This window comes from Nothoprocta perdicaria, unplaced genomic scaffold (genome assembly GCF_003342845.1).
Source record: "Nothoprocta perdicaria isolate Ctin4 unplaced genomic scaffold, notPer1 scaffold_443, whole genome shotgun sequence".
NCBI lineage: Eukaryota > Metazoa > Chordata > Aves > Tinamiformes > Tinamidae > Nothoprocta > Nothoprocta perdicaria.
Genome location: NW_020455692.1, coordinates 29,283 through 53,117, shown reverse-complemented (window position 1 = coordinate 53,117; position 23,835 = coordinate 29,283). Strand labels below are relative to the sequence as shown.

General features: G+C 43.6%; 1 protein-coding gene across 1 annotated transcript in view; it reads left to right on the top strand.

The window, feature by feature from the left end:
- Window positions 1-23,835, top strand: part of FANCD2 (FA complementation group D2) — a 48,297-nt gene that overhangs the window by 7,224 nt on the left and 17,238 nt on the right. The window contains exons 10-28 of the mRNA XM_026046451.1: window positions 1,827-1,914; window positions 2,880-2,984; window positions 4,000-4,100; window positions 4,553-4,661; window positions 5,453-5,488; window positions 5,899-6,042; window positions 6,745-6,879; window positions 7,412-7,543; window positions 8,562-8,669; window positions 9,320-9,429; window positions 10,776-10,833; window positions 11,546-11,671; window positions 12,762-12,835; window positions 12,940-13,080; window positions 17,897-17,997; window positions 18,296-18,411; window positions 19,521-19,629; window positions 20,478-20,576; window positions 23,001-23,110. Of these exons, the coding sequence (XP_025902236.1) occupies window positions 1,827-1,914; window positions 2,880-2,984; window positions 4,000-4,100; window positions 4,553-4,661; window positions 5,453-5,488; window positions 5,899-6,042; window positions 6,745-6,879; window positions 7,412-7,543; window positions 8,562-8,669; window positions 9,320-9,429; window positions 10,776-10,833; window positions 11,546-11,671; window positions 12,762-12,835; window positions 12,940-13,080; window positions 17,897-17,997; window positions 18,296-18,411; window positions 19,521-19,629; window positions 20,478-20,576; window positions 23,001-23,110 (2,002 nt within the window). The remainder of the gene's footprint in view (window positions 1-1,826; window positions 1,915-2,879; window positions 2,985-3,999; window positions 4,101-4,552; window positions 4,662-5,452; window positions 5,489-5,898; window positions 6,043-6,744; window positions 6,880-7,411; window positions 7,544-8,561; window positions 8,670-9,319; window positions 9,430-10,775; window positions 10,834-11,545; window positions 11,672-12,761; window positions 12,836-12,939; window positions 13,081-17,896; window positions 17,998-18,295; window positions 18,412-19,520; window positions 19,630-20,477; window positions 20,577-23,000; window positions 23,111-23,835) is intronic.

Genomic DNA, 23,835 nt, shown 5'->3' with positions numbered 1-23,835 from the left:
TCCTCTTTCCCCTCCTCTTTCCCCTCTTCTTTCCCCTTTCCCATCAGAAGCAGATAACACACATTAATTCCGGTTTCCCCAGGACTTATTGAAGTAGCAGAACAGTCCATTTGTGTTAACAGAGACATCCATGGACATCTAGCACTGGCTTAGAACATCTCCCCTCTGCCCTACTCTCTTATAGAGAGGAGAGCACAGGGTGACCCAATACCAGCAGCCAGCTCTCAGAGAAATCTCCTTTATTTCTCTTCTTTTYATAGCTGATTTATATAATCATTTCCTCAGCAGTCTTGTCCAGCCTGTATTTAATTAAACACATGAATCTTTATGATTCTTAGCATTATGCAGACCACTTAAATTTTTGTCAGTTGTAACTATGTTTGCAAACTCATGGACTGCACTGGTGGTTACTACAACCTGCACATCCAGGTGGTGCATCCTATTACTTGTACCCTGTGAAAAGTGCTTGTAACTTTGTGTTCCCATCTTCAGTTTCACTTATTAGGAAAAAAAAATCACACATAATTCTGTTTTTTTGTTTGTTTGTTTGCTAAGCAAACTCTTCAGACACCTGTTTTTTTTTCACTTGTGTCCTTGGTAAAGCTAAGAATCTAAGCAGCAAAAGCAAAACGTGTTGATTTGCATATTCTTGCTGGCCTGTGCCTACCTCTGATAGGAAAAAGTAATCTGTTTTTTGGTGTAACAAGTTAATTAAAGGGCATAAATAGGGAAATATTGGGAAGCAGACTAAATTATAAAGCTTTTTTTTTTTTTTTTTAACTTGTACTATGAAATGGCTTATTGCTGGAAGAGAGATCAGTTTATGTAGGAAGCATTGAGGTACCAGATAACTCGTCCAATTCTTAGTCTGTTTTTCTGTTCCCTACTGACCAGTGCTGGAAATAAGATTATAAATTAAGTGAATTTAGTTGAGTTCAGTCTGCCTTTCACTATATGTTTGTGATTTTTAGAGTGAATACTGGCAAGGAAGTCACACATGAGACAGCTTCAATACCTGGCTTTACGGTGGCTGTCAGTGGCATGTCAGCAGGCCTGAACTGTAAATGAGACACTTGTCAAAGCAGGTCACCACCTTTCCTCTTGCTGAAATGCYCTTCTCACAGTCTCAATAGTCTAAGAGCAAAAAACCATGAAAACTTACTACGCTAGAGTAAGGGTATTTCTCCTGTTGTTGAAATGCCCTTCTCCATTTCTCCCCATAGTGGTTTTTAAAGATTAGAGTCATTAATGTGAAGGCAGTGGAAGACAGTTTGTAACTTGGCACATTCTTCTTGTGGTCTAAGAAGCTACTGCAGTACTTATTTCCAGGATATAACCTGGAAAATATAGAGGAGATCATCCCGAAGGATGTTTGTTCCAGCTTTGTGTGCTTTTCTGTCTCAAGAAACTTTGGGAATATTAACAGAAAAATTGGCTAGAAAGTATCAGCCAGTGTTGTGTGTAGTTAAATTATATACCAGTATCTCTGTAATTTTTCTATTCACAGTGAACCCAGGAGTTTCCAAATTTCAAATTCTTGCTTGAAGCTTGTACCAGGTTGCTGTCTCTGCTTCCAGTTATTACTAAAATAATATCAGAAGTAGGTAAATTCTTCACATCTGCTTCAGCATCACCAATCACAATTCAGAGAGCAGTGATAACTTATGGAACAAGTGTAATGCTAGTGGCATATGTTCTCTGCTGTAGAGAGGGGTTTTTTTTCTGTCAATAAGCACAAAAACTACTATAATCCTATGATTTGTTAAAGACTCGTGCATGACTTTTTTATTAAGAAGATCATTTGTTTTCTTTTGTTCATGTATCAGCTGCTTACTGAAACAGGGCAGACGGCTAACAGTTCCAATCCTGGATGCCCTTTCCCGTTTGGATCTTGATGCAGGACTTCTGGCTGAGGTAAGAGAGTTTTACTTGCAAGGCTGACCAGGACACAGCCTCTCCTAAGCAACATGAGAGCTGCTCTAGTCACTCAAGGTATTTTGCTAAATCTGATGCCTTCGGGCCTACAGATGTCCACAGTTAAGCTGGAAAACAACAAGCAAAGCAAAAATTATTTTCAGAAGCATGTGAGGGACTCACTGAGGGGCAGAGAAAGGTTTTTGCCTGTTACTGTGTGCACTCAGAAATTTCAAAAATAGCTTTCTTAGCAAGTGCAACAGCAATTTTTTTTTTCTGCTAGAATGAATGACTGCAACCAGCTTAAACCCACTCATTATCCCCRTTTTTGTATTTGTTATTTTTATTTTGAAGTACAGCGAACAGACTAGAGTACTGTATTCTTAAGCAAATGCAGGCTGTTGTTGACATTGTTGCATGATCATAGTTTTTCTCTGCAGAATGAAGACCAAGTAGAAGAGYAGAAGAGCTCTTGTGCCTTTTTGCTTCTGAACATGCTAGAATATTGAACTCTGTGCATTTGGCCTTATGTGTAGAATAAAATACTGTTTTACCTAGGTCACARGGACTAGTGCTCTGTAGAATTCTACACCACTTCCATGTTTTTCGCTTCTGAAAGACAGTTAAAAGATGATGAAGCTGAGCTTTTCTTGGCAGGGCCAGSTGATATGCTAAGGGGCAGTGGTCACAAATTCGAACCTAGAAGGTTCAGGTTGGACCTTAGCAAAAATATTTTCACCAGGAAGGTCTTCAGGACTGCAACAAGTTCTTAGAGAGCTGAGGTATCTCCCTCTGTGAAGATCTTCAAGACTCAACTACACAAAGCTAAGGCCAATGTGATTGGCACTATTCTTACTCTGGAAAGATGAGTGGTGAATAGCCTTCCAGAGGTCTCTTCTTACCAAAATATCTATGTTTCTGTGAACCACCTTCTTACAGCTGACCCACTTTTGCTCTCTCCTCAGGTGCGTCAGTCTGCCATGACAATTGTACCTTCTGTAAAGCTGGAAGATTTACCTGTTGTAGTCAGATTCATCCTCCATAATGTCAAGGCTGCAGATGCAGCAGAGGTACAATAGTCATTCTGTGCTAAAAAGAAATAAGGGGTCTAATCCAATGTGTGTTTTGACAGAGGTCAGTTGCTTCAGGCACAGGGTCGTACACTTTAATATTTCCAAGTAGCATTTTTAGTATTGCCAAACATAGTGGAAACTACGTCTGTCTTTTTTTTGGTGTGGATTTGGTTGTGCCTTCAGGCATTAGAATTGCAACACCCTCCATTTTGCTGATTTACAAATTCTGAGAGGTTTTAATTCTTTTTTTTTCAGTGTTCAGTCTTAMCTGAAAGTAGTCCAATTATAATGGGTTCAGATCTTAGACTAAAAACCTGTGGTTGGGTGGAAACTTTAAACCTTTGAATTTTGTCAAAAAAATTTATCTCTTTAGCCCTCTTAAGAGGTTTAAATTCCAGAAGTATTGGAAAGACCTAGGATAGGAATTTGATAATTCTGGTTTGGTTTTTTTCTACCGATATCTGTTCTAAATCATATTTTGAAAACCTTCCCACAAAGGGTGATTCAGCTATTAGAGAATTTTTCAGTTGCGATTTTAAGCCTCCTCTGTTTTTGGAGTTGTTTATCTAAATAAAACATATTCAGAATATTTTAAAAATGAGCCAGATATGTTTTGGAATGCAGCCTTGCTGAACTATTGAAAATGCTTGCTCCCTGCCCGTGCCCCACCCCCCCCACCCACCCATCAACTTAAGCCAGATGTAGGATATGATCTGCCCACATCTTTCATGGAAACCACTGTGAAAACATGATGGATATAGGTGGGAATTTTGTGGAATAAATTTTAAGAAATCTTCCTCGTGACCTGATGGTGCTGACCGGAGTGCTTGCTAATTCACTCTTAAAATAAAAATTACTGAGTGTGGTTGAATGYTTCTGAGTATTTACAAATACATTAGTTCTGGATGTGTAAATCGAGGGTTATTCTATAGAGTTCTATTTTTTTTCCTCAACCAATTTTGCCTCTTTTCTCATAAGTCCTAGTGATTTGTATGGGACTTGTATTCTACAGGTGATTTCTGATCTTCGTAAGAACTTGGATCTGTCATCGTGCATTCTGCCGCTGCAGATCCTTGGTTCCCAGAAGAAGCTTAAAAGCCAAGTTCCAGCCAGGTACTCAAGCTTACTTGCATGAATCTTCAAGGGTAAGATAGGACAAGAGGACTTCAGCTTTTCTCTAGCTGATCTCTCAGGCACACCTAGTTACACACTTGAACCTCACTTGTAACTGTTCACTACTGGTTCTGACACCTCTGTTCCATTCTACTTGGTGCTAATTTCCCTATTCTTTTGAGCCAGCTGCCTCTGTGTTTGCACAGGGTTATACAAGTCCATCTGCAATAATTTTGCTGACTGCTCATCTCTTTACATGCCCTGCAGTACATCACTTGTTCGTGCTGTTACCTCTGCTCCCAGCCTCTTCAAAATTCTCTTCTGAAACACCCTGTCCTTGCCAAAACACTCCTTTTAGGGAAGCTTTGCTTTAAGTAACCACTGTGATGTTAGGCTAACTTGTTCCTTTTACTGCAGTATTCACAGTAACAGCCGCCTCCTTTTGTTTACAGTTCTTCCATGAGCCAAGTAGCCACGAGCCAGAATTGTGTGAAGCTCCTTTTTGATGCAATCAAATTAGCTGTGAGATTTCAGAAAGATGTCTCTGAAGCTTGGGTTAAGGTCAGATGAACGTTTAGTCTTTTCTTTACCTTATGTAGTTGAATGCCTAGGTTGAGTCTGAACCCTTCCTGTAATTAAATGTGGTATCAAAAGATGGATGTTCCCCATTTGTTTCACTCATAAGAGATTTCATTTCATGTTCCAAATTATCTCTGCCTTTTTCAAGAGTCCACTGTCTTCCCCAGTTACGTATTTCAAAGTGTCTAGTAGCTTTCAAGACAACTGCTGGGCACTGTTRCTCCTGCCCTCTACAGACCTCCAAACTTGAAGTGCAAGATAAGCTTGAGTCTACAGATTTAGGAGAAAATTKTCTGGAAAAATCACTTTAAATATTTTTTTTATCTGCATGAGAACAAAAATGTTGAGACTGATCTTTGTGACATATTTAAGATCCTTGAGAATGAATGTTGGCTGGCATTGGGGTGAATTTAATTTTTAAATTGCATTTCATTGTAAATTGTAAGAGTGCATCATGTTCTCAGCCTTTTATTATTCAGTACCTTAGGTGCCTTTTCAAGCTTGATATTTTTGGGGCTGTCCTTGTTCAAGCTGAAGATTCACACWCTTTTTCTGGGAGCTGGATTCTTTATTATTGGCAAGGCTTTGTTTTCTATTTTGTAGAGAAGAGAAGCATGTGAACAATATTTCTCCTGGTCTACCTTTTTTGATTTGTCTTCAGTGCCTTATTTCCATTGTTTAACACATGAGGTTTGAAATGTAGTATTGTACTTTAGTATACAATATAAGTATACAATATAAGTWTAATAAGGCTTTTTTCTTTTCTTCCCTAGGCTATTGAGAACAACATGTCTGTATCTGACCATAAGGTAACACTTCTGACTCTGTACCTGTCCTTGGGAGTGAGTGTGCCTCACTGTCGGTGTTCGCAAGGGCTTTTTCCATGATTGCTTTGATTTTATAGTTAGAGCAGGAACTGCCATTGACGTTGCAAGGATGATTCTGTTGTGTTTGGGTGTTTGGGTTGTTTCCAGTAGAACAGCCATCTTCCCCCCCCCCCCCGCTAACTCTTAACTCATGCCTTTAAAGCCCAAAGGACAGACTTATCCTGTCTGGATCCTGTCTTGTTGACCTCTGAGTTTTTCCATGGTTGTGTCTGCTAGAGAGATRGATTTTGAGCTCTTGATTTTCTTCTTAGTTTTAATTTCATAGTATATAGTGCTGTAGTCTACTTCATGTCATTTCAGCATAACAATAGGCTGTTATTTCCTGTGGAAAGGTTCTAGATCTGATAGTTCTGCTCCTAATTCACTCTACAAACACCAAGAACAGGAAGCAAACTGAGAAAGTTTTGAGGAGCAAAATTCGACTTGGTTGTGTGCCGGAACAGCTGATGCAGAAGGCCTTCCAGAATCATTCTCTGGTCAGTGCTTCCTCTGCTTCGGGACTCGCCCTTCTCTTTTTAGCCCTCAAATATCTTTTCAGATGATCATTTAGCCCAGTACTGCATTATATGCCCCAGTTGCTGCAGTTTGGTAACTGAGCTATCTCTAGAAACATGTGTCCCCTATTGCAACAGCCCTGTGGTTTTATATAGTTAAGCCCTCCTTAGAACTGGATGGGCTTCTTACTTGATGCAAAAGCTCTTGACCTTGATGTGCTCCCTACTTTGTGCTCCTGTGTCCTGTGATATTTTTATAAGTTCATATGTTTGTTTGCAGTTTTTTTCAAGTACAATATTTTCTAGGGCTACATGTGACTATGTATTGGGTGTATGTTTATGTAGTACTATGAGAAAACTGAAAAGTTAACTTAAATTTTGCATAGTATTTTAATGTAATTTTATTCAGCGGTCTGTTGTTGTGAAAAGACCTCCCTAACATCACCACAAGTGACATGCTGTTGTGAGGTCTACAGCATTGCAGATTGGCCTTGGGAAACCCTTTCTTGTGTGCCTTATCTGTTCTTGTGGCCATTTTTGCTAGAAAAGACAGGAAGAGGATTGGGGAAAACACCTTTTGGACTAGAGAAAGTCTTTCAAGRTGAAATGTAGCACCCTCTTTCCATCCGAGCTGAGAGCGTTGAAGACAAGCAGCAATCATCCTTCCTCTTCTGTGTATTTCAGGTCATCAAAGACTTCTTCCCTTCGATCCTAGCCCTTGCCCAGATGTTCCTGCCCTCGACGCACCCCGCCATGGTTTCCTTTGGCAGCTGCATGTACAAACAAGCATTTGCAGCCTTTGACTCTTACTGTCAGCAGGTGTGGCAGGACGGATGGCATCTGCTTTCTTTGGTTTCACTTTATCACAGCACATAAGTCATGATCCTTTAGGTAGAGAGGACTGGAGGTGGGAGGAAACTTTTGGAGAGCTGTAGAGAAGTCCGAGCAGAAGTTGAGGAAGAATCACAGCAAGGCTGTGGTAGCTAGAAACTCAAGCACAGAGACTGCTGAGGAGCAGACAGCAAACAGGCAGGCCTCAGAGGTGGTGGAAAGAGAAAAACTCAAGGTTCAGGGGGTACCATGCTGGCTACCCAAAAAGCAATCGAGGTGTCTGAGATCTAGCTTGGAGGCCTGACTAGCCTACAAGGTGGCAGTGAGCAGAGTTTTCTTCATAAATTCTTATTTCTACCTTATTTAGCCTGCTGTGAACTGAGGAAGGAGTTAGAATTATGTCAGTTCTGTTTTGCTATGATTATCTGTAGTCAATCCATTTAGTTTACATAGGCAAACCTGGGCAAACCTCTTTTTCTTGATATTTTACTACGCTTCTTTTCCTTTCTTTTTCCCCTAGGAAGTGGTGAGTGCTTTGGTGACCCACGTGTGCAGTGGAAATGAGGCAGAAGTGGATGTCTCTCTGGACGTGCTCACGGATTTGGTGGTTCTGCATCCGTCCCTACTGATGCGATATGCCACCTTTGTGAAGGTAAAGGATGTTTCCTGGGGGCAGGCTGCATTTCAGGACCCTGATTCTAGATTGTCCCAGCTCCAGAAGTCATAAATGCTTTTTAGAAACAGAGCAAGCTAACTGTTGGGAGAAATGAAGAGGTAAGAAAAGTGTCTGCTATTAAAGGGCGTCATGTGAGATAGGACTGTGATTTGTTTTTCTGACTGTAACCTATGATACATGGAAATTTTATTCTTTTAGGTTTGTTTTTATTAATATCGGCTATTGCAAATACTTGACAGAAGCCTGTCTCCCTTGCAACCTGTCCTGKTGCCTTCTCTGCCATGCTGAAGGGTTGCCAATACTTTTGAATCGTAATACAAAGCTTATGGTGGGGACAGGAAAGGACTCGTGCCTAAAAACTGAAAAGAAGGCAGTACCCAATGGGGAGAATTTTTTTTTTTCGTTCCTTTTTCTGAGGAGAATGACCAAGTGTAGAGTCAGGCCTGCCAAACAGTTTGTTTCCAAAAACAGTAAAAAGTGGAGGTGCTGGGGGGAACAGAATAGCAACACAAGGACATAGTGTTACTTTCTGTGGATACTCTCCCATCTGTGATGATTTAAATACCTCCTATATTTAAGAGTCCTTAATGGGTATGAGTGCATATATTTCCTGCTACTTTGGGCTTGTTTTTGAGCCCATTTGATGGCAGGAGATTAGGCAGTTTAAGTAGGCACTGTGAAAGCTGCACACTTGCTTCATGTGTGAATGGTTGATTTTTAAATTTAAATTGCTTGATTAGCCTGTGCTAAAACACCATTCAGGTCTGCCATAAGAAATCACATGCACTCTGTGGCACATTCGATCCCTAAAGCGAGGGAGAAATGGGACTTACCTCATCCTCCCTCTGCCTGGAGGCAGGCAAGGACAGAGATTTGAAAGGAGGTCTTCAAAAGAGGCTCTCCTCAAATTTGTGCTCTGTAGGGAAGAGCTTCTTGAAGTGCAGGGAAGGGCTTCTTGAAGTGTTTAAGGCAGTTTGTGGTTTCTCTCTTACAGACCATTTTAGACTCTACACAAAAACTGAATCCATGCCAAATCCGTAAGCTTTTCTACATTCTCAGCATGCTAGCATTCAGCCAGAGGCAAGAAGGGAGCTACATTCAGGTGAGCAGAGAGAAAAGGGGAAGAAGTTTAGGCTGTGTGTGAGCAGAGGAATGTCTTTGAGTAGATGGTTTGGATGTTTCATGATTTTTTTTTTCCTTGAAATGTCTGCTTTTAAAATCTTCCTGCTAGTTGTGGGTATGTTTGTRCACACTTGCCTGAGACCCCAAAGGAAAATCTTTCAGTATCTTGGAGACTGTGCTCTTGTTTCTCCTCTGTTCCTGCTTGGTCTGTGGCACGTAATATGCAGCAGGTCTGTGGCGACCTGCTCACTGGAGCTCTCTGCTGCCCAAGGTTTTCAGCTGCTTGGTGGGTTTAACTCCTCACTTGAACTGCTGTCCTCTGTCACTTTGCCCCAGGTCTTGTGATTTTGCCCAAGTTCTCGTGAATGACATCTGGACCAACTACACGCTCTGTGTATTAATTAGGGCAAAACAAAGCAAGCTATTTTTAATACTGTTGGCAGCCTTATCTAGAGATGTTAACATTTTCATGATAAAGGGCATCACGAAATGTGCTTTCTTATTATTGGGATTACAGCTTTGTAGACAATCTTACAGCCTTTGGAGATGACATTAAGTGAAGCTGTTGATAGCACTGGCACTGATGCACATGAGTACCTGTGTGGTGACCGTCTGTGTCTTCCTCTTTAGGATGACATGCACATGGTGATCAGGAAATGGCTCTCCAGCACTGTTCCTAACCATAAACAAATGGGGATTATTGGTGCCGTTACCATGATAGGCAGCATGGCATTAAAAAGGTGAGAGGGAATGTAAAAAAAACCTGAATTGAATGTGCTTTATGACCATGCTTGGTGTGGAGGAACCAAGTGAAGGGGGTGTTGCCTTCTAGCTTAGGCAGTTCTTCATCACATCCACTAGTTTAAAAGTCTTTTCTTGCAGTGATTTTTATTGCAGCTTGGTCAGTAGTGCTGTCCTGCTGTAAAATTYGAAAGCATCTGTAATTTCTTATTAATGCTTTTTGGTGGATATCTTCACTGGCACCAGCAATGCCAGCTGGTTCTGTTTCTTAGAAACGGGTCTGGACACTAGGATGCACTGCCTGCAGATCAGTTTCTGACACTTGGGCTGCACAGCCTGATGTGCTCCGTGTTTCAGTGCAGGGAAATCTAAAACAAAAGTGAGAAGAAAGACTGTCACTGCTGTGCTGGGCACTGGCATGACAATTTCTGAAGTGCTATATTAATTATTGATGAGCAGTGTTGATAAACCAGTCAAGCTGTGGCATAGATTAAAGCACTTGGAGCATAAAGAGTTGACTAGTGTTGGGAAGCCTCATTTAATTCACTCATTTTCTGTTTCTTTATAAAACACTTTTGCTGATTATTACACAGACTGAAAAACATATGTTAGCTCTAGCTCTGCTTCGTGGACCTCCTGATGATTGCTCTTATAGCACTGACCTGGATTTGCTGACTTAGAGGCCCTAGTTTAAGTCTCAGATTTTGAGAGGAGATGTAGAAAATCCTCAAATGTAGACTACAGGCAAAAGGAGAAAACAACAACAACAACAAAAAGAAAAAAAGGAAGAAAATCTGTATAGAAACTATCTGATCTGTGGACAAATTCCTTCCCAGTTCCCAGCCTGATCCAAGTATGTGGGGAAATTGTCTGTGCTGGTACTTGAGAAGGATCTTTGCAGCACTTTGGTCTTGCTGTGCTTTACTCAGCATTCTCTCAGATTTCTTAGAAACAGACTGGAGGAGAGGGGCTTCATGCCAAATTATCAGAGGAAAAACTACCCTTCCGAACCCTGCGAGTAAACAGCAGGAACATGGTTAGTTGTCCAAATGTACCCCTGTAGGTAATAGAAACAAACTGATGGGAAGGTGAAGCACTATGGCATTTGGAAGAGGTAATGACTAGAGGACTAAGGTTCCCATAGGTTTCAACAGGTTAGAAAGGAACAATCCCTGAAAACAATTTATGTCCTGAAACAATAGCAGGTCTTTCCATAATAATATTCCAAAGTGCATCTTTTTTTTTGTGTGTGTGTGCAATTCTTCAGTTTTTGGAGAGGGAACCCTGTGTGTGTGTGTGAGTTGGTTTTGCCCTAAGCAAAGCAAAAATTATCATCTGCTTTCAGAAACGAAGGAGATGGTTCACTGGAGAGATCAGAGCTGAACAGTGAGCGCGACGGGCAGGTGAGTGCCACTAACGGATATGTGCTGCAGACATTGTAGGAGAAAGGGAAGAGATACAGAGCTTTGACTGGAGACATARCCTCGGCAAAGAAATGCAGGTCTGTTGGGATTTAGATCTAGTGGGCCTAGGATTGTTGCATGGTGCTGCACAGCCAAGAAACTGTGAAAATGGCTTTAGAGAAATAAGGTTCTATATTTAGGTAGTGCTCACTGGCCTTGCCAGCCCAGGACAAGCAGTACTATAAACATCTAATGCAAGTCTCCAGTCTAGACTTCATTTCAAATGTAAATGAGAGAAATGGGAAAATCGGGCTCATAAGTGAAAGACAACTTCTGCCTTTCCCTGAAGTTGGCAACAGTACAGCAAGGGTCATCCAGAGATATCGCTTTCCCTGTATAGGATAGGCCTAGGCATATTTTTCCTTAATTCTGTTAGAACCATCTTCTAGGGCTGGTGTCCTATTTAAGGAGGGCTCTGGGTAGATTCCTGTGTATTATTGCATGGTAGGTCATAGCCAGGTCCTTAAAAGCCCCGTATTCCCTATGAAAAAGGGGTCTCTGTAAGACCTTATGCCATGGACTGTTACCCAAGAGCTGGAGCAATTTGATATCTGCAGGGTCAATTAATTCAGCAAGGGTAGGGAATCAAGGTAAATGCCTCAGTCTGTCCATATATCATACCCATCTGTGTAGGCTGTTCTTTCTCTTTCAGCTTTCTACATTGTTGGACCTTGTGGGTTTCTGCTGTGAGCAAACACCAGAGGCCTTGGCTTTGTACTATGATGAATTTGCCAATTTGATTGAGAAGCAGAAGGGCAATTTGGACCTGCAGCTCCTGGTACGTGTGGTTTAGAGTGGTTTGAACGTAGTCACTTAAATGAATTCCTCAAAGATGCGCTTTTCAGGTGTTAGTAGGATGGGATCAGTCTGAGGATTTCACTGCAGTCTGAGAATGCAGTTGAAATTCACAGAAAAAAAGAAGGTGAAAAATGGAAGAATTTTCAACTTGGTATTGAAATTGGCTTTTGGGCAGCCAGTTGAGGTTGTCTGCTGTCTAAGTACTTGGAAGATTCACAGTGAGGAACTACAACAATAGGAAGAAATTTGCAGAGGCCACTGGGCATCTCTTCCATTTTGCTCAGAACTCTTTGTATGTGTGCTATGCCTGCCAGAAGGGTAGAAAGTCATCTTGGGGYGAAGAGGAGCATGAGAACTGTTGCAGAATTGGTCTCTATCAGTGGCATCAGGCTTTACAGTGGCACAGCACCACTTTGCACCAGCTGGTTGCAGAGGAGGGTAGTATGTTTTAGTGTGAGAGAGTTGTGTAATGCTGACAGTCACTCAAAGTAGCTGTGAATCTGAGGCTCAAAATGCCAGTCTCCTGAAATGTAGCTGGTGCACAATTTCTTTGGTCTTTCCATAATTTGTTTGTCCTGTCTCTGTCATACCCGTTGATTTACATCTCCCATAACTGATGCTAACAATATAAGTGAATAAAGTATGTGGAAAGTATGTTTCATTATGTGAAACAAAACTTTGTCAGCACTTCATAGCTCTTCACCCTGATCATCAGTTCCTGGGACAGAGAACTCTCTCTAACTGCTTACCTCTCTCAGCTGCCTGCTCTGCTTTTCTGTCAGAAAAAGACTGGAGAGCTCCTGGGCAAGTGCAGCCCTGAAAAGCAGGGAAAATATTGGTTGTACATCCTTGGTAATGTTTCCTAGTTTTTTTCCTAAAGTTTTGTTCCTAATATTTTCCTAGTTTTTCCTAGTCTCTGAAGGACAGGCCCTGCTTCTCCTTACAGGCTGTTGGAATTGACTGCTCCAGGGCAGTTTTGCTTGGCTTTGTCTTCTGCATTTTCCAGCACTGCTGTTTTAGCTTTTTGTGCTAAGCCTGTTTGCTGAACAGGACTTTTTCTCTCTTTATAGGACCAGTTTGGAAAGAGTTTGGTGGAGGACTTTCCCAGTGACTTTGTGGTAGATCTCAGCCCCACAGTGGATGGGTATGCTAAAAGCAAGCTCAGTGTTACTGGTGTTTCTTTTATTGAGAACTGTGTTTATCAACCTGATCATCTCCTTGACTAATTTTTGTCCTCGTTCCCTGCAGTACGTTCTTGTTCCCATTGAAGTCTTTGTATAATCTGGATGAAGATGAAAGTCAGGGAGCAATTGCTATTAACCTCTTACCACTGGTGGCACAGAGTGAGCTCGGCAGGGTCAACGACGGAGTGGGTAACCCAAGTAAAAGGTACTTTGACACTTGCACTTTGGCGTCATTTCATAGTTAAAGAAGTTGTGTTTTCATTGGTGCCATGTGCTGTGTACCACCCTGCCTCTCAAAATGTCTCATTGGGACATGGGTGGAGAAATTAAGTTTCCCGTGGTTTTGTTTTTTTCCTCTTGTTAGACATGTCCAGATAGGTCCAGAGGCATATGTGTGTGACTGGGAACTAGCAGTCYGTTCTGTCTCAATCTGTCTAGGTAAACTAAGCAAGAAGGGAGAAGGGGAGTGCCACATGAACTGGGCAATCAATCCATCACAACCTAAGTCAACGGGCATCCAACAGGCATATGGTGATGGGGAAGTACGGCTTGGACATGATTATAGAGGGTCTTCTTTCACACCTCCTGGGAAAAGTTCAGGCTCAATTGCCTCTCTGAAATGCCTATACACCAATGTGCGAAGCATGGGGAATAAGAAAGATGAACTGGAGATCTGCGTGTGGTCCCAGCACCACGATCTCATAGGAATCACAGAAACATGGTGGGATAGCGCTAACGACTGGAGTGCTGTCATGGAGGGCTATGTGCTCTTTAGGAAGGACAGGCTGGGAAGGCGAGGTGGTGGAGTTGCTCTGTATGTGAGAGAGCAACCGGAGTGCATGGAGCTCAGCCTGGGAGTGGATGTTGAGTGGGTGGAGAGCTTGTGGGTAAGGCTTGAAGGGCAGGCTAACCTGGGAGACACTGTGGTGGGTGTCTGCTACAGGCCACCTGACCAAGAGGAGGAGGTTGAGGAGGCCTTCTACAGGCAGCTGGAAGTTGCCCCACGGTCACAGGCCCTGGTTCTCATGGGGGACTTTAACTACCGCGACAACTGGAAAGACAGCACAGCAAGGCACAAATGGTCCTGGAAGTTTCTACAGTGTGTCAATGACCACTTTTTGACGCAGGTTGTGGAGGAGCCGACGAGGAGGGGTGGGCTGCTGGACCTCGTACTAACAAACAGAGAGGGCCTTGTTGGAGATGTGAAGGTGGGGGGCAGCCTTGGCTGCAGTGACCACGAGCTGGTGGAGTTCAAGATCCAACGAGGAGGAGGCAGGGCAGTAAGTAGCCTTGCCACGCTGGACTTCAGGAGGGCCAACTTTAGCCTCTTCAGAGACCTTCTGGGAAAGATCCCATGGGCTAGGGCTCTAGAAGGAAGAGGGGCCCAGGAGAGCTGGTTAGTTTTCAAGCGACATTTCCTCCATGCCCAGCAGCAGTGCATCCCTGTGCGTAAGAAGTCAGGCAGAGGGGGCAGGAGACCTGCATGGATGAGCAGAGAGCTCTTGRCAAAACTCCAGCAGAAGAAAGCAATATATAGAATGTGGAAGAAAGGACAGGCCACTTGGGATAAATACAGGAACGTTGTCAGGGAATGCAGGGATGCAACAAGGAAAGCTAAGGYACAATTGGAATTAAATCTGGCACGTGATGTTAAGAGTAACAAGAAAAACTTCTTCAAATATATCAACAACAAAAGGAAGGTCAGGGAGAACGTGGGTCCACTGGTGAACAGGGTGGGTACCCTGGTTACGAAAAACACGGACAAAGCAGAGCTGCTGAATGCTGCCTTTGCTTCTGTGTTTGTCAGGGGCAGCCCTCTAGAATCCCAGGCCCTAGGGACACATGAAGCAAGCCAGAGAGAGGAAGGCTTGCCCTGGGTAGAGGAAGAGTGGGTCAGAGAGCATCTAGGGAGCCTCGACACCCACAAATCCATGGGCCCTGATGGGATGCACCCTAGACTGTTGCAGGAACTGGTGGATGCCATAGCCAAGCTGCTCGCCATCATCTTCGGAAGGTCCTGGAGAACGGGGGAGGTGCCGGAGGACTGGAAGAAAGTCAGCGTCACTCTAGTCTTAAAAAAAGGCAAGAAGGAGGACCTGGGCAACTACAGGCCGGTGAGCCTCCCCTCCATCCCTGGAAAAGTGATGGAACAGCTCATCCTGGCTGCTGTCTCCAGACACGTGGAGGAGAAGAGGGTGCTTAGGAGTAGCCAGCATGGGTTTGCCAAGGGGAAATCATGCTTGACTAACCTGATCGCCTCCTACGATGGAGTGACTAGCTGGGTAGATGAGGGCAGAGCGGTGGATGTCATCTATCTGGACTTGAGCAAAGCTTTTGACACCGTCCCTCACAGCATCCTCCTGGGCGAGCTCCAAAGGTGTGGGATAGATGAGTGGATGGGAAGGTGGATTAGGAATTGGCAGGGTGCAGAGACTGGTAGTCAGTGACGTGAAGTCCAGTTGGAGGTCTGTAGTTAGCGGTGTCTCCCAGGGGTCAGTGCTTGGTCCGGTCAAGTTCAACTTATTCCTTAATGACCTGGATGAAGGGCTGGAGTGCTCCCTCAGCAAGTTTGCTGCTGATACCAAACTGGGAGGAATAGCTGATAGTCCTGAGGGCTGGGCTGCCATCCAGAGGGACCTGGACAGACTGGACAACTGGGTGATGAGAAACCACATGAAGTTCAACAAGGGCAAGTGCAGGGTCCTGTACTTGGGGAGGAATAACCCTGGACACCAGTACAGATTAGGGGTGGACCTGCTGGAGAGCAGCCCTGCAGAGAGGGACCTGGGTATTGTGGTGGATGACAAGATGAGCATGAGGCAGCAGTGTGCCCTGGTGGCCAAGAAGGCCAACGGGATCCTGGGGTGCATTAAGAAGAGCATCTCCAGCAGGTCGAGGGAGGTGATCATCCCCCTCTACTCAGCCCTGGTGAGGCCACATCTGGAGACTGTGTCCAGCTCTGAGCACCCCAGTACAAGAGGGATGTGGAGCTGCTGGAGAGAGTCCAGCGCAGGGCTACGAGGATGATCAGAGGCCTGGAACATCTGCCCTGTGGAGAAAGGCTGAGAGAGCTGGGTCTGTTCAGCCTGGAGAAGAGGAGGCTGAGGGGCGACCTGATCAGTGTCTTTAAATACCTCAAGGGAGTGAGTGAGGAAGAGGGAGCAGCCTGTTTTCAGTGGTGGACAGCGATAGGACTAGGGGAAACAGCCACAAGCTGAGGCACCAAAAGTTCCACAGGAACTTAAGGAAAAATTTCTTGACAGTGAGGATGACAGAGCCCTGGAACAGGCTGCCCATAGAGGTTGTGGAGTCTCCTTCTCCGGAGATCTTTAAAACCTGCTTGGACACAACCCTGTGCCACGTGCTCTAGTAGATGACCCTGCGTGTGCAGGGGGGTTGGACTGGATGACCTCTGAGGTCCCTTCCAACCTTAAGCATTCTATAATTCTATGATTCTATGATCTTGAGTAGATAATATTGTGTCTCAGCTTTGTGTTCCATCTGTCAGATGAGACGAATGTTTCTTCTCTATCAAATAGCTCTTTCTTCTAACGTTAGTGAAATAGTAGGCACCATGATTGATGCCATATTGAGTGGATAGGCAACTCTGAAGTGGCAAAATTCATTTTTTGACTAGTGATTCTTGAGCATAGTCACCAAAGACTTAGTGTGTGTTAATAGCAAATGCTTTGGGCAGAGAGGAACCTTGTGAAGTTTAACAAAGGGAAGTGGATAGTCCTGCACCCAAGGAGGAGTAAACCCATGCACCAGCACAAGCTGGGGCTGACCAGCTGGTGAGCAGCTTTGCAGAGAAGACCCTGGGGCCCTGAGGGGCAACGAGATTAACATGGGCCAGCAATGTAGCCTTGTTGTGAAAGAGGTCAGCTGTATCCTGGGCTGTGTTAGGAAGTGTTGCAAACAAGTCAAGGGAGGTGTTCCTTCCCTCTGCTCAGCACCGCTGAGGACATACCTGTACATCACATGTGTACACACATCTGTAATGYTGTGCCCAATTCTGGGCTCCACAGTGCAAGAAAGACATGGACCTGCTGGAGCAAGGCCGAAAAAGGCCCCAAAGATGATGAAATACCTGAAGCTTCTGTCATACGAGAAGAGCATGAGGAGCTGGGACACTTAAGCCTAGAGAAGAGAAGGCTCAGGGAGAATCTTACAAATGTTGATAAATATACGACAGGAGGGTGCAAAGAAGATGGAGCCAGACTCTTCTCAGTGGTGCCCAGTGACAGGACAGGAGGCAATGAGTGCAAACAGAAACAGGAAATTCCATCTGAGTATAAGAAAACACTACTTTGTTGCGTGGGTAGCTCACCACTGGAACAGGCTGATGAGAGGCTACTTCGAGATATTCAAAAGCCAACTGGGCACAGTCCTGGGCAACCTGCCTGAGGAGACTCTGATTGAGCAGGACCAGAATTGGATCAGATGATCACCAGAGGTGTCTTCCAACCCCAACTATTCTGTAATTTATTCTCACCCTTCAGTTAAACCTGAAGGCTTTGTGGTTGGGAGATGGAGTAAGACGTAAGAACAACGTAAGAAATACAGGCTAAGAAGCTGAGAAATACAACCTCTAATGAAACAATAAGGTGGCAAAGTTAAAAATAATGAAAGGGTTTTTTAGCTGCTACTTTCACATCCTGCAGAATTTATTGCCACAACATTTGGTTGAGATTTAGAAAAAAGAACATGACTATTTTATAACAGTAACAAAAGAAATACAGCTACTTTACTTGCATCTATGGAAAAATATTAATTTTCCTCACTCAAAGTGTGAATTTTGTTGATTTGTTGATGGTAGATTTTTTTTCCTTGTCCATTGGGATCAAAGCCAAGGAAAACAACTTAAATTTGGTGCATTTCTGGTGTGCACTGCTGGGACTTTCAAAAAAACAAAATAAAAGGCACAGACAAGGTGCTATGGAAGGACAAGGAGCACAAGGGTAAGTGTCCTGAATGCACATAAAAACATATGACCTGTTCCACATTTTTTTTTCTTCCAGGATAGTATCACCAATATGTTTGTCACCCTCTTTCCGACTGCTGAGACTCTACACTGGAGAGCAAAACAATGGGAGCCTGGAGGAGATCGATGCCTTGTTAGGTAGGAGAAATGGGCTTCTAGCAGAGCCCATCTGATTTATTGTCACAGATCTTCAAGGACATCCTGTAGTCCTGGGAAAACTCATGTGTTTTGTGAAGGAAGGTCAGGAACTCTGGTGTCTCCAAAGTGGATGAAAGGCAAAAGAGACAACTGCTCTGTTTGGGAGTGGCGTGACTGGRTTTACTATCAACAGTTATTGGCATTGAAACAGGCACCAAGAAAATAATCACAAAAGACTGAAGCATCAGAGTAGGGTGAGCAAAACCATCCAACTCATTCTTTCTTGCTTTTTGCCCAGGTTGTCCCCTCTATCTGACTGACCTGGAGGTTGAAGGGAAGCTGGATTCTCTCTCCAAGCAGGAAAGGGAAATTCTGTGCTCGCTTCTGTTCCATGCACTCAACTGGTTCCGTGAGGTGAGTAGACTTGGTCTAGAGTCCGGCCTGGAGGTTTGGAGTGGCACTGAGGAGTAACGCTTAGGAACGTAACCCTGGACCTCAAAGGTGTGGTTACTATTGAGGAAAAGTCTTGTTTTTGGGGACTGTTTCTATGAAGATCTTAGTGCCTACTCTACCTTCTTCTCTTTCCAAAAATTTAACCTGTATACTGTTGCTAGCATCAACTGCGCTGCTCTTGGGCAGGGTCTCAAAGCAGTGCCTTGCAGACGTGTTTTCTACCTGCTGCTCGGTGCRCTATACTTATCTGAGTATATGAAAATGAATTTCAGTACTGAAGGCAGGTTGTCATAAAACCCAAATATATCCCAATTATGMGAAAAGTGGAAGCTGCAGTAGGAGAGTGGGGCATCAGATCTCTCTRTATTGTATTAACAGAAGAGTGGCCAGCAGGTGAAGAGAAGAGCTTCAGTGGAGTGCCCTCTATGTGGCATGTGTGAGGCACCACCTGCAGTACTGTGTAAAGTTTGGGCTCCGCTTGGTGAATTTAGCAGAAGCCACCAGGCTGTTGAGTAGCTGGAACACGTGAGAAAAGGGGAGAGGCTGGAAAAACTCAGTTTATGGGAAGGCAAGAACATTCTATGGTCTCCTACCCTCCTAATAGGAGGATATAGAAGAAATGGAGCCAGGCTCTTCCCACAGTTATGCAGCAAAAGGAAAAGGGGCAGCAGTCAGAATTGGCACCTGGAAAAAACTGAGGAAAAGGAAAAACTTTCATTGTAAGGGCAGGCACAGGGTTGTGCTCCACTTCCACAGAAGCTGAGCTCTCCATCCATGGAGATACTCAGTGCTGAACTGCAAAGGACCTGTCAACATGCAGCGTACAGGAGACCCYGGCCAGCAAAGATACCTTCCTCAGCACTTTCAAGAGAGACAGTGAGCAGTAAAAACTCAACCTTTTTCTAAAGCAGATGAGCTTTGTTCACACAGCACGGGTCRAGTCGCACAGGCCACTTCTGCTAAATGTTGTGTGCTTGCTCAGGACTTGTGGATGTTACTCCAAAACCAAAAACTAGTAAAAGTGAWTAGAAGTCTTTCTTATTCCTAATAGGTTTGGTTTGTGTCTTTAGGTGGTAAATGCCTTCTGCCAGCAACAGGATGCTGAGATGAAGGGGAAAGTTTTGACTCGTCTACAGAACATCACAGAGTTGCAGAACGTGCTTGGCAAATGCTTAGCAGGTGAGTTGGCACCAAAACAGAGCTTTGGCACAGATGACCTGAAGCAAATGTGCTGTCGACTGCAGCTGAGTTATGTTCATATACCGAGTTCTGTTGTGAAGAATGTAGACGTTCTATATTTGCCCTAGTTGCAAAGAGAAAGGTGTGGGCTAAAACATCAGTGAAAGTARTGTCTGTTGTATATCTTCAGTGGCTTAAAAGTTCATGTAGCAACAGCTACAGTTTTCAATTTATCTGAGTTCAACTTGCCCTTTTTTATTACCTCTTCACTGGGATTGCAAAGAAATTCACCCTCAATTCCTCTTCAACTATTCCCCAATAGGCTTGACAAAATCCACTTGACCATGATGGATACTTGGGAATAAACTGAAGTTCTATCCGTAAGAAACAGTGTGTTTCCCTGGCATTGGGGTTGTAACAAACTTTCCATTCCAATCTCTGTGAATCACAGATAAACTCCATTCTAGATAAACTCCATTCTAGATAATGAGCAGTCTCAACACCTTGAAATTGCTCCAGCTGCACTACAGGGTCAGCGATGAAAGGGCTCAAATATGATAGATTTGATTTATTTATTTATTTATTTTTAGCGTTACTAACGTGGACAATGCCCAAAGACAGCTCAGCTTTTGTAATCTTCTTTGATCAGTGGAATGCAAAGAACTGTTATTTTAGGGCAGTGTGGGAATATGGTGAGGTTGATTGAAGCTAAAAGCACTGGAACATAAGAGCAGGGGGACATTTACCAGGATGGTGAGGCACAGGGTGCTTCCTCTGGATATGCACCTTGCAGGTATCTTGTCATTCAGGAGCTAAACTAACCAAACTCTACATTTTGATTCTTCCAGCAACTCCTGGCTATGTCCCGCCACCAGCTACTTTTGATTCTGAAGCCCTGGAGGCAGTTCCATCCATCAGTGCTGTTGGTCCGGTGAAGAAAAAGAATGGTAAAGAAAGCTTGAAGTGTTTAAGCAAACAGAGGTGAAGCGAGGCTTGACTGGCATGTTGCACTACAGCCATTGCACTTGTGTGTGTAAAGCACAGAATTTATGAACTTTCTGTTTATAATTTGCAGTCTTATCTGATAACCCCTGCTGCATCCAAACTGGGGCTATATATGGAAAAAAAAATCCTACCTCGGGCAGATGGTGGGCTTAGCATCCAACAGTTACAACCTATGGCCTTCCCTGACAGTTTTCATACAGCATCACAGAATGATTGAGGTTGGAAGAGACTTCTAGAGATTGTCTAGTCCAGCCCCCCTGCTCAAGCAGGGACACCTAGAGCACGTGGCACAGGGTCCCATCCARGTGGGTTTTCACCTGCCAAAGTAGTTGCTGCAGCCATTAGTAGTTCTGCCCACGATGGGGGGCGGATTGTASAYGTGTGGTGCTGAGCTTGTGACTTGAGCTGCCTTGACGCTGTCTGTCCTCTGGGTTGTACCTAACTGCCCTCTTAGGAGCATTGCCATGGCTCTCCTGCACAAGGAAATCCTTCTTTGATCCTTTCTCTTTTCCAGCTCCCACAGAGAAGAAACGGAACTTGCCTTTCAGGTTTTTAAGCTGAATCCCTGAAGATTTGGTTTGTTCTTTATTTATAACTAAGAGTAATGTTGACTAGAAGATGGAGCTAAGCTGGAGCTAAATACATCTTCAAAAATTTACATTCCATTCAATGAAAACAAATGGAAAAGTGGCACTGATTGGAGAACCCTTTTCTCCTCTGCCTTCTCAAACTCATTTTGTAGGGACTGGACCCTTGGCACAGGTGTGTTAATAAGAGAATTATGATTGCTCTGTAGAAAACAGGATCATCCAGCACTTCAGCTAATTTATTTTGAAAAAGGAAAAGGAAGTGCTCAGACAGGTAAGCTCAGGCTAAACCATTTGCAAGAGATTCCTGAGCTCAACTTAATTACTTAAAAAAAATCAGCAAGTGCTGTCACCATGGGTGAAGCCTTGAGAAGATACAGTTATGATGCCAACCTCACTCCTAGGTGTGCAGTATCATGTTGTTTTTCAACCAAGTTTAATAGTTTGTCACCATCATGTAGAGGGATTTTTTCTACACCTCTGCTCTAAGTTGCCTGGTTTCCTGTCCCTCATTCTGGCTGTGGTGGTCTGATTTCACAGTAATTGACTTTGGCTGTTAACTTCTTGCTAGGTTGGTTCATTTTCCACTGTTTTAGCAAGTTCRTTCTTCCTGCCCAGTGATCAGACTGTCTAAATCAGTGCAAGGCAAAATTTGGGAGTGTGAGGCTGGGAGCCTGAGAAAGGTGGGAGGAGGAGCAGGGCTACCTCTATGCCAGTAGATCAGCTCAAGCATCATTGYGAAATTTAGCCCCAGGTGACACTTTAGAGGAGAGGGAGCAAGGAGCTCCTTAGAAAAGACATATTAAATTCACTTTCATGTTGAATCGGTGAGTTTATTTACTRTAACATGGAGGACTTTCATCTGTCTGACCCTGCTCTTCCAATGACACAAGCAGTCTCTTAGATGCATAAAATTCAACTTCATGAATACTGTTTTGCTTCCTTTTTGGCTCCTAAAAGAGGTCACAGGAATACAGAAGCAGAAGTCCATGATGCTTATGAGAGCAGCAATTCGAAAAGGGCAGGTGAAAACATATAGCAAATTTCACAGTTGATGGAGATTTCCTTGAGCACTTCCTTTTCCATGTTGTTTATGAGGAAGTTGCRTAAAAGCGATTCCTGAAAGGCTGCCCTTGCAGACTCCATTAGAAAAGTGTCCATTAAGCCCTTCTTTTTGCTGCTTCTCCTCTAACAAGCTTTGAATCTATAAAAGCACCTTTCTTCCCATCCCGTCCCAACTCAATTCTTTAATAGCATTTCGTGCAAAACTTTGTTAAGACTTCTTGGAGATCTKAATCTCTTCTGTCTGCTGCATCTCCCCTATCCATATGCTATCAGCACTCTGTAGAGCTGTGACAGGCTGGTGAGGCAGATTTTTCCTTTGCCATAGGCCTATAAACTCTTTTCRAATAGTCTGTTTGTTTGCATGCTCAGTGATTTTTGTTGCTGCAGACAACATGGCCATTTTCCTAGGGATGGAAATCAGATTCACTGGTCTCTAGGGAGACTCTTTGCAGTGGGATTTACACCTGTTTTAATTTCTTATTTGGCTTAAAAAACAAAACAAAACAAAAMAAAAAACAGGAAAAAAAAGTCCCAAATATGTTTGACTCTGTTTGGGACCACGATATGGATGACACGCAGTCAAAGCATGTTCTACACTTTCTTAGATCTGGTTGAAGTACAGTCTGTGCTGTTTCCCGGCTTCAAAGCCTGGATAGGTCCTTCTGTGCTGAGCACTGYGTAGCTTTGGTTTCTGAAGTTGTTTTTCTTTTCAAGGAAGGAAAAAAAAGTCTGATGGCAGCAAAACTTGCTTCGCAGACCGCTCCCAAGTGGATGAATGTTCTGAGGGAAACCAGCCTGATACTGAGCTTTCCGAGCTGGAGAAGGTAGTTACATATTGCAGGGACTTGTGAGAAGGGCAGACAAGAGGAGGTAACAGAGAAGCCTAACTTACAGACACTGAGAGAGGAGCTATTAATTGCAGAAGTTAATTGCACTTGAGAGTTTCCATTCTGCTTTCTGACATTAGCCTCCCATGTGAGTGTGGAAAACTCTGCTGTGGAGGCCAGACGTAGCATTGCAGCAATTCAGGCTGTTAGCGATCCTGATGTTTCTCARTATTATCTCAAAATTATTTGCTTTCCTCTTTTGTGCTGCTTATGGGCCACTGCCTTTCACCAAGTGCAGAATGGGTTTCCTGGTGGCTGTTAATTCATGGAAAGGAGCTGGCAAAGATTATTCCAGTTTCATGGGTAGTACGTTTCTTTTCAGAACATTTTTAGTGCCTTTTGTAGTCCAAAATGAAAATATTTTTAATTTGATGCACTCTTCTCTGCACTAACTACTGGGGATTTTTCATAATTCTCCTTCACCTTGGTGAGAAATACAGAAGGCAGTGTGAATGAAATATCTTGCTTTGAAAGTCTTGTAGGAAAGCTATAGGAAAATACGCTGGTCTAATGTCACTGGAACGATGCTGAATTAGATGTTTCCTTGGAAATCACAAGAAACAGTACTATAGGTCCTCCCCCCCCCCTCTTTCTCTCTCTTTCTCTCTCTTTCTCTCTCTTTCTCTCTCTTTCTCTCTCTTTCTCTCTCTTTCTCTCTCTTT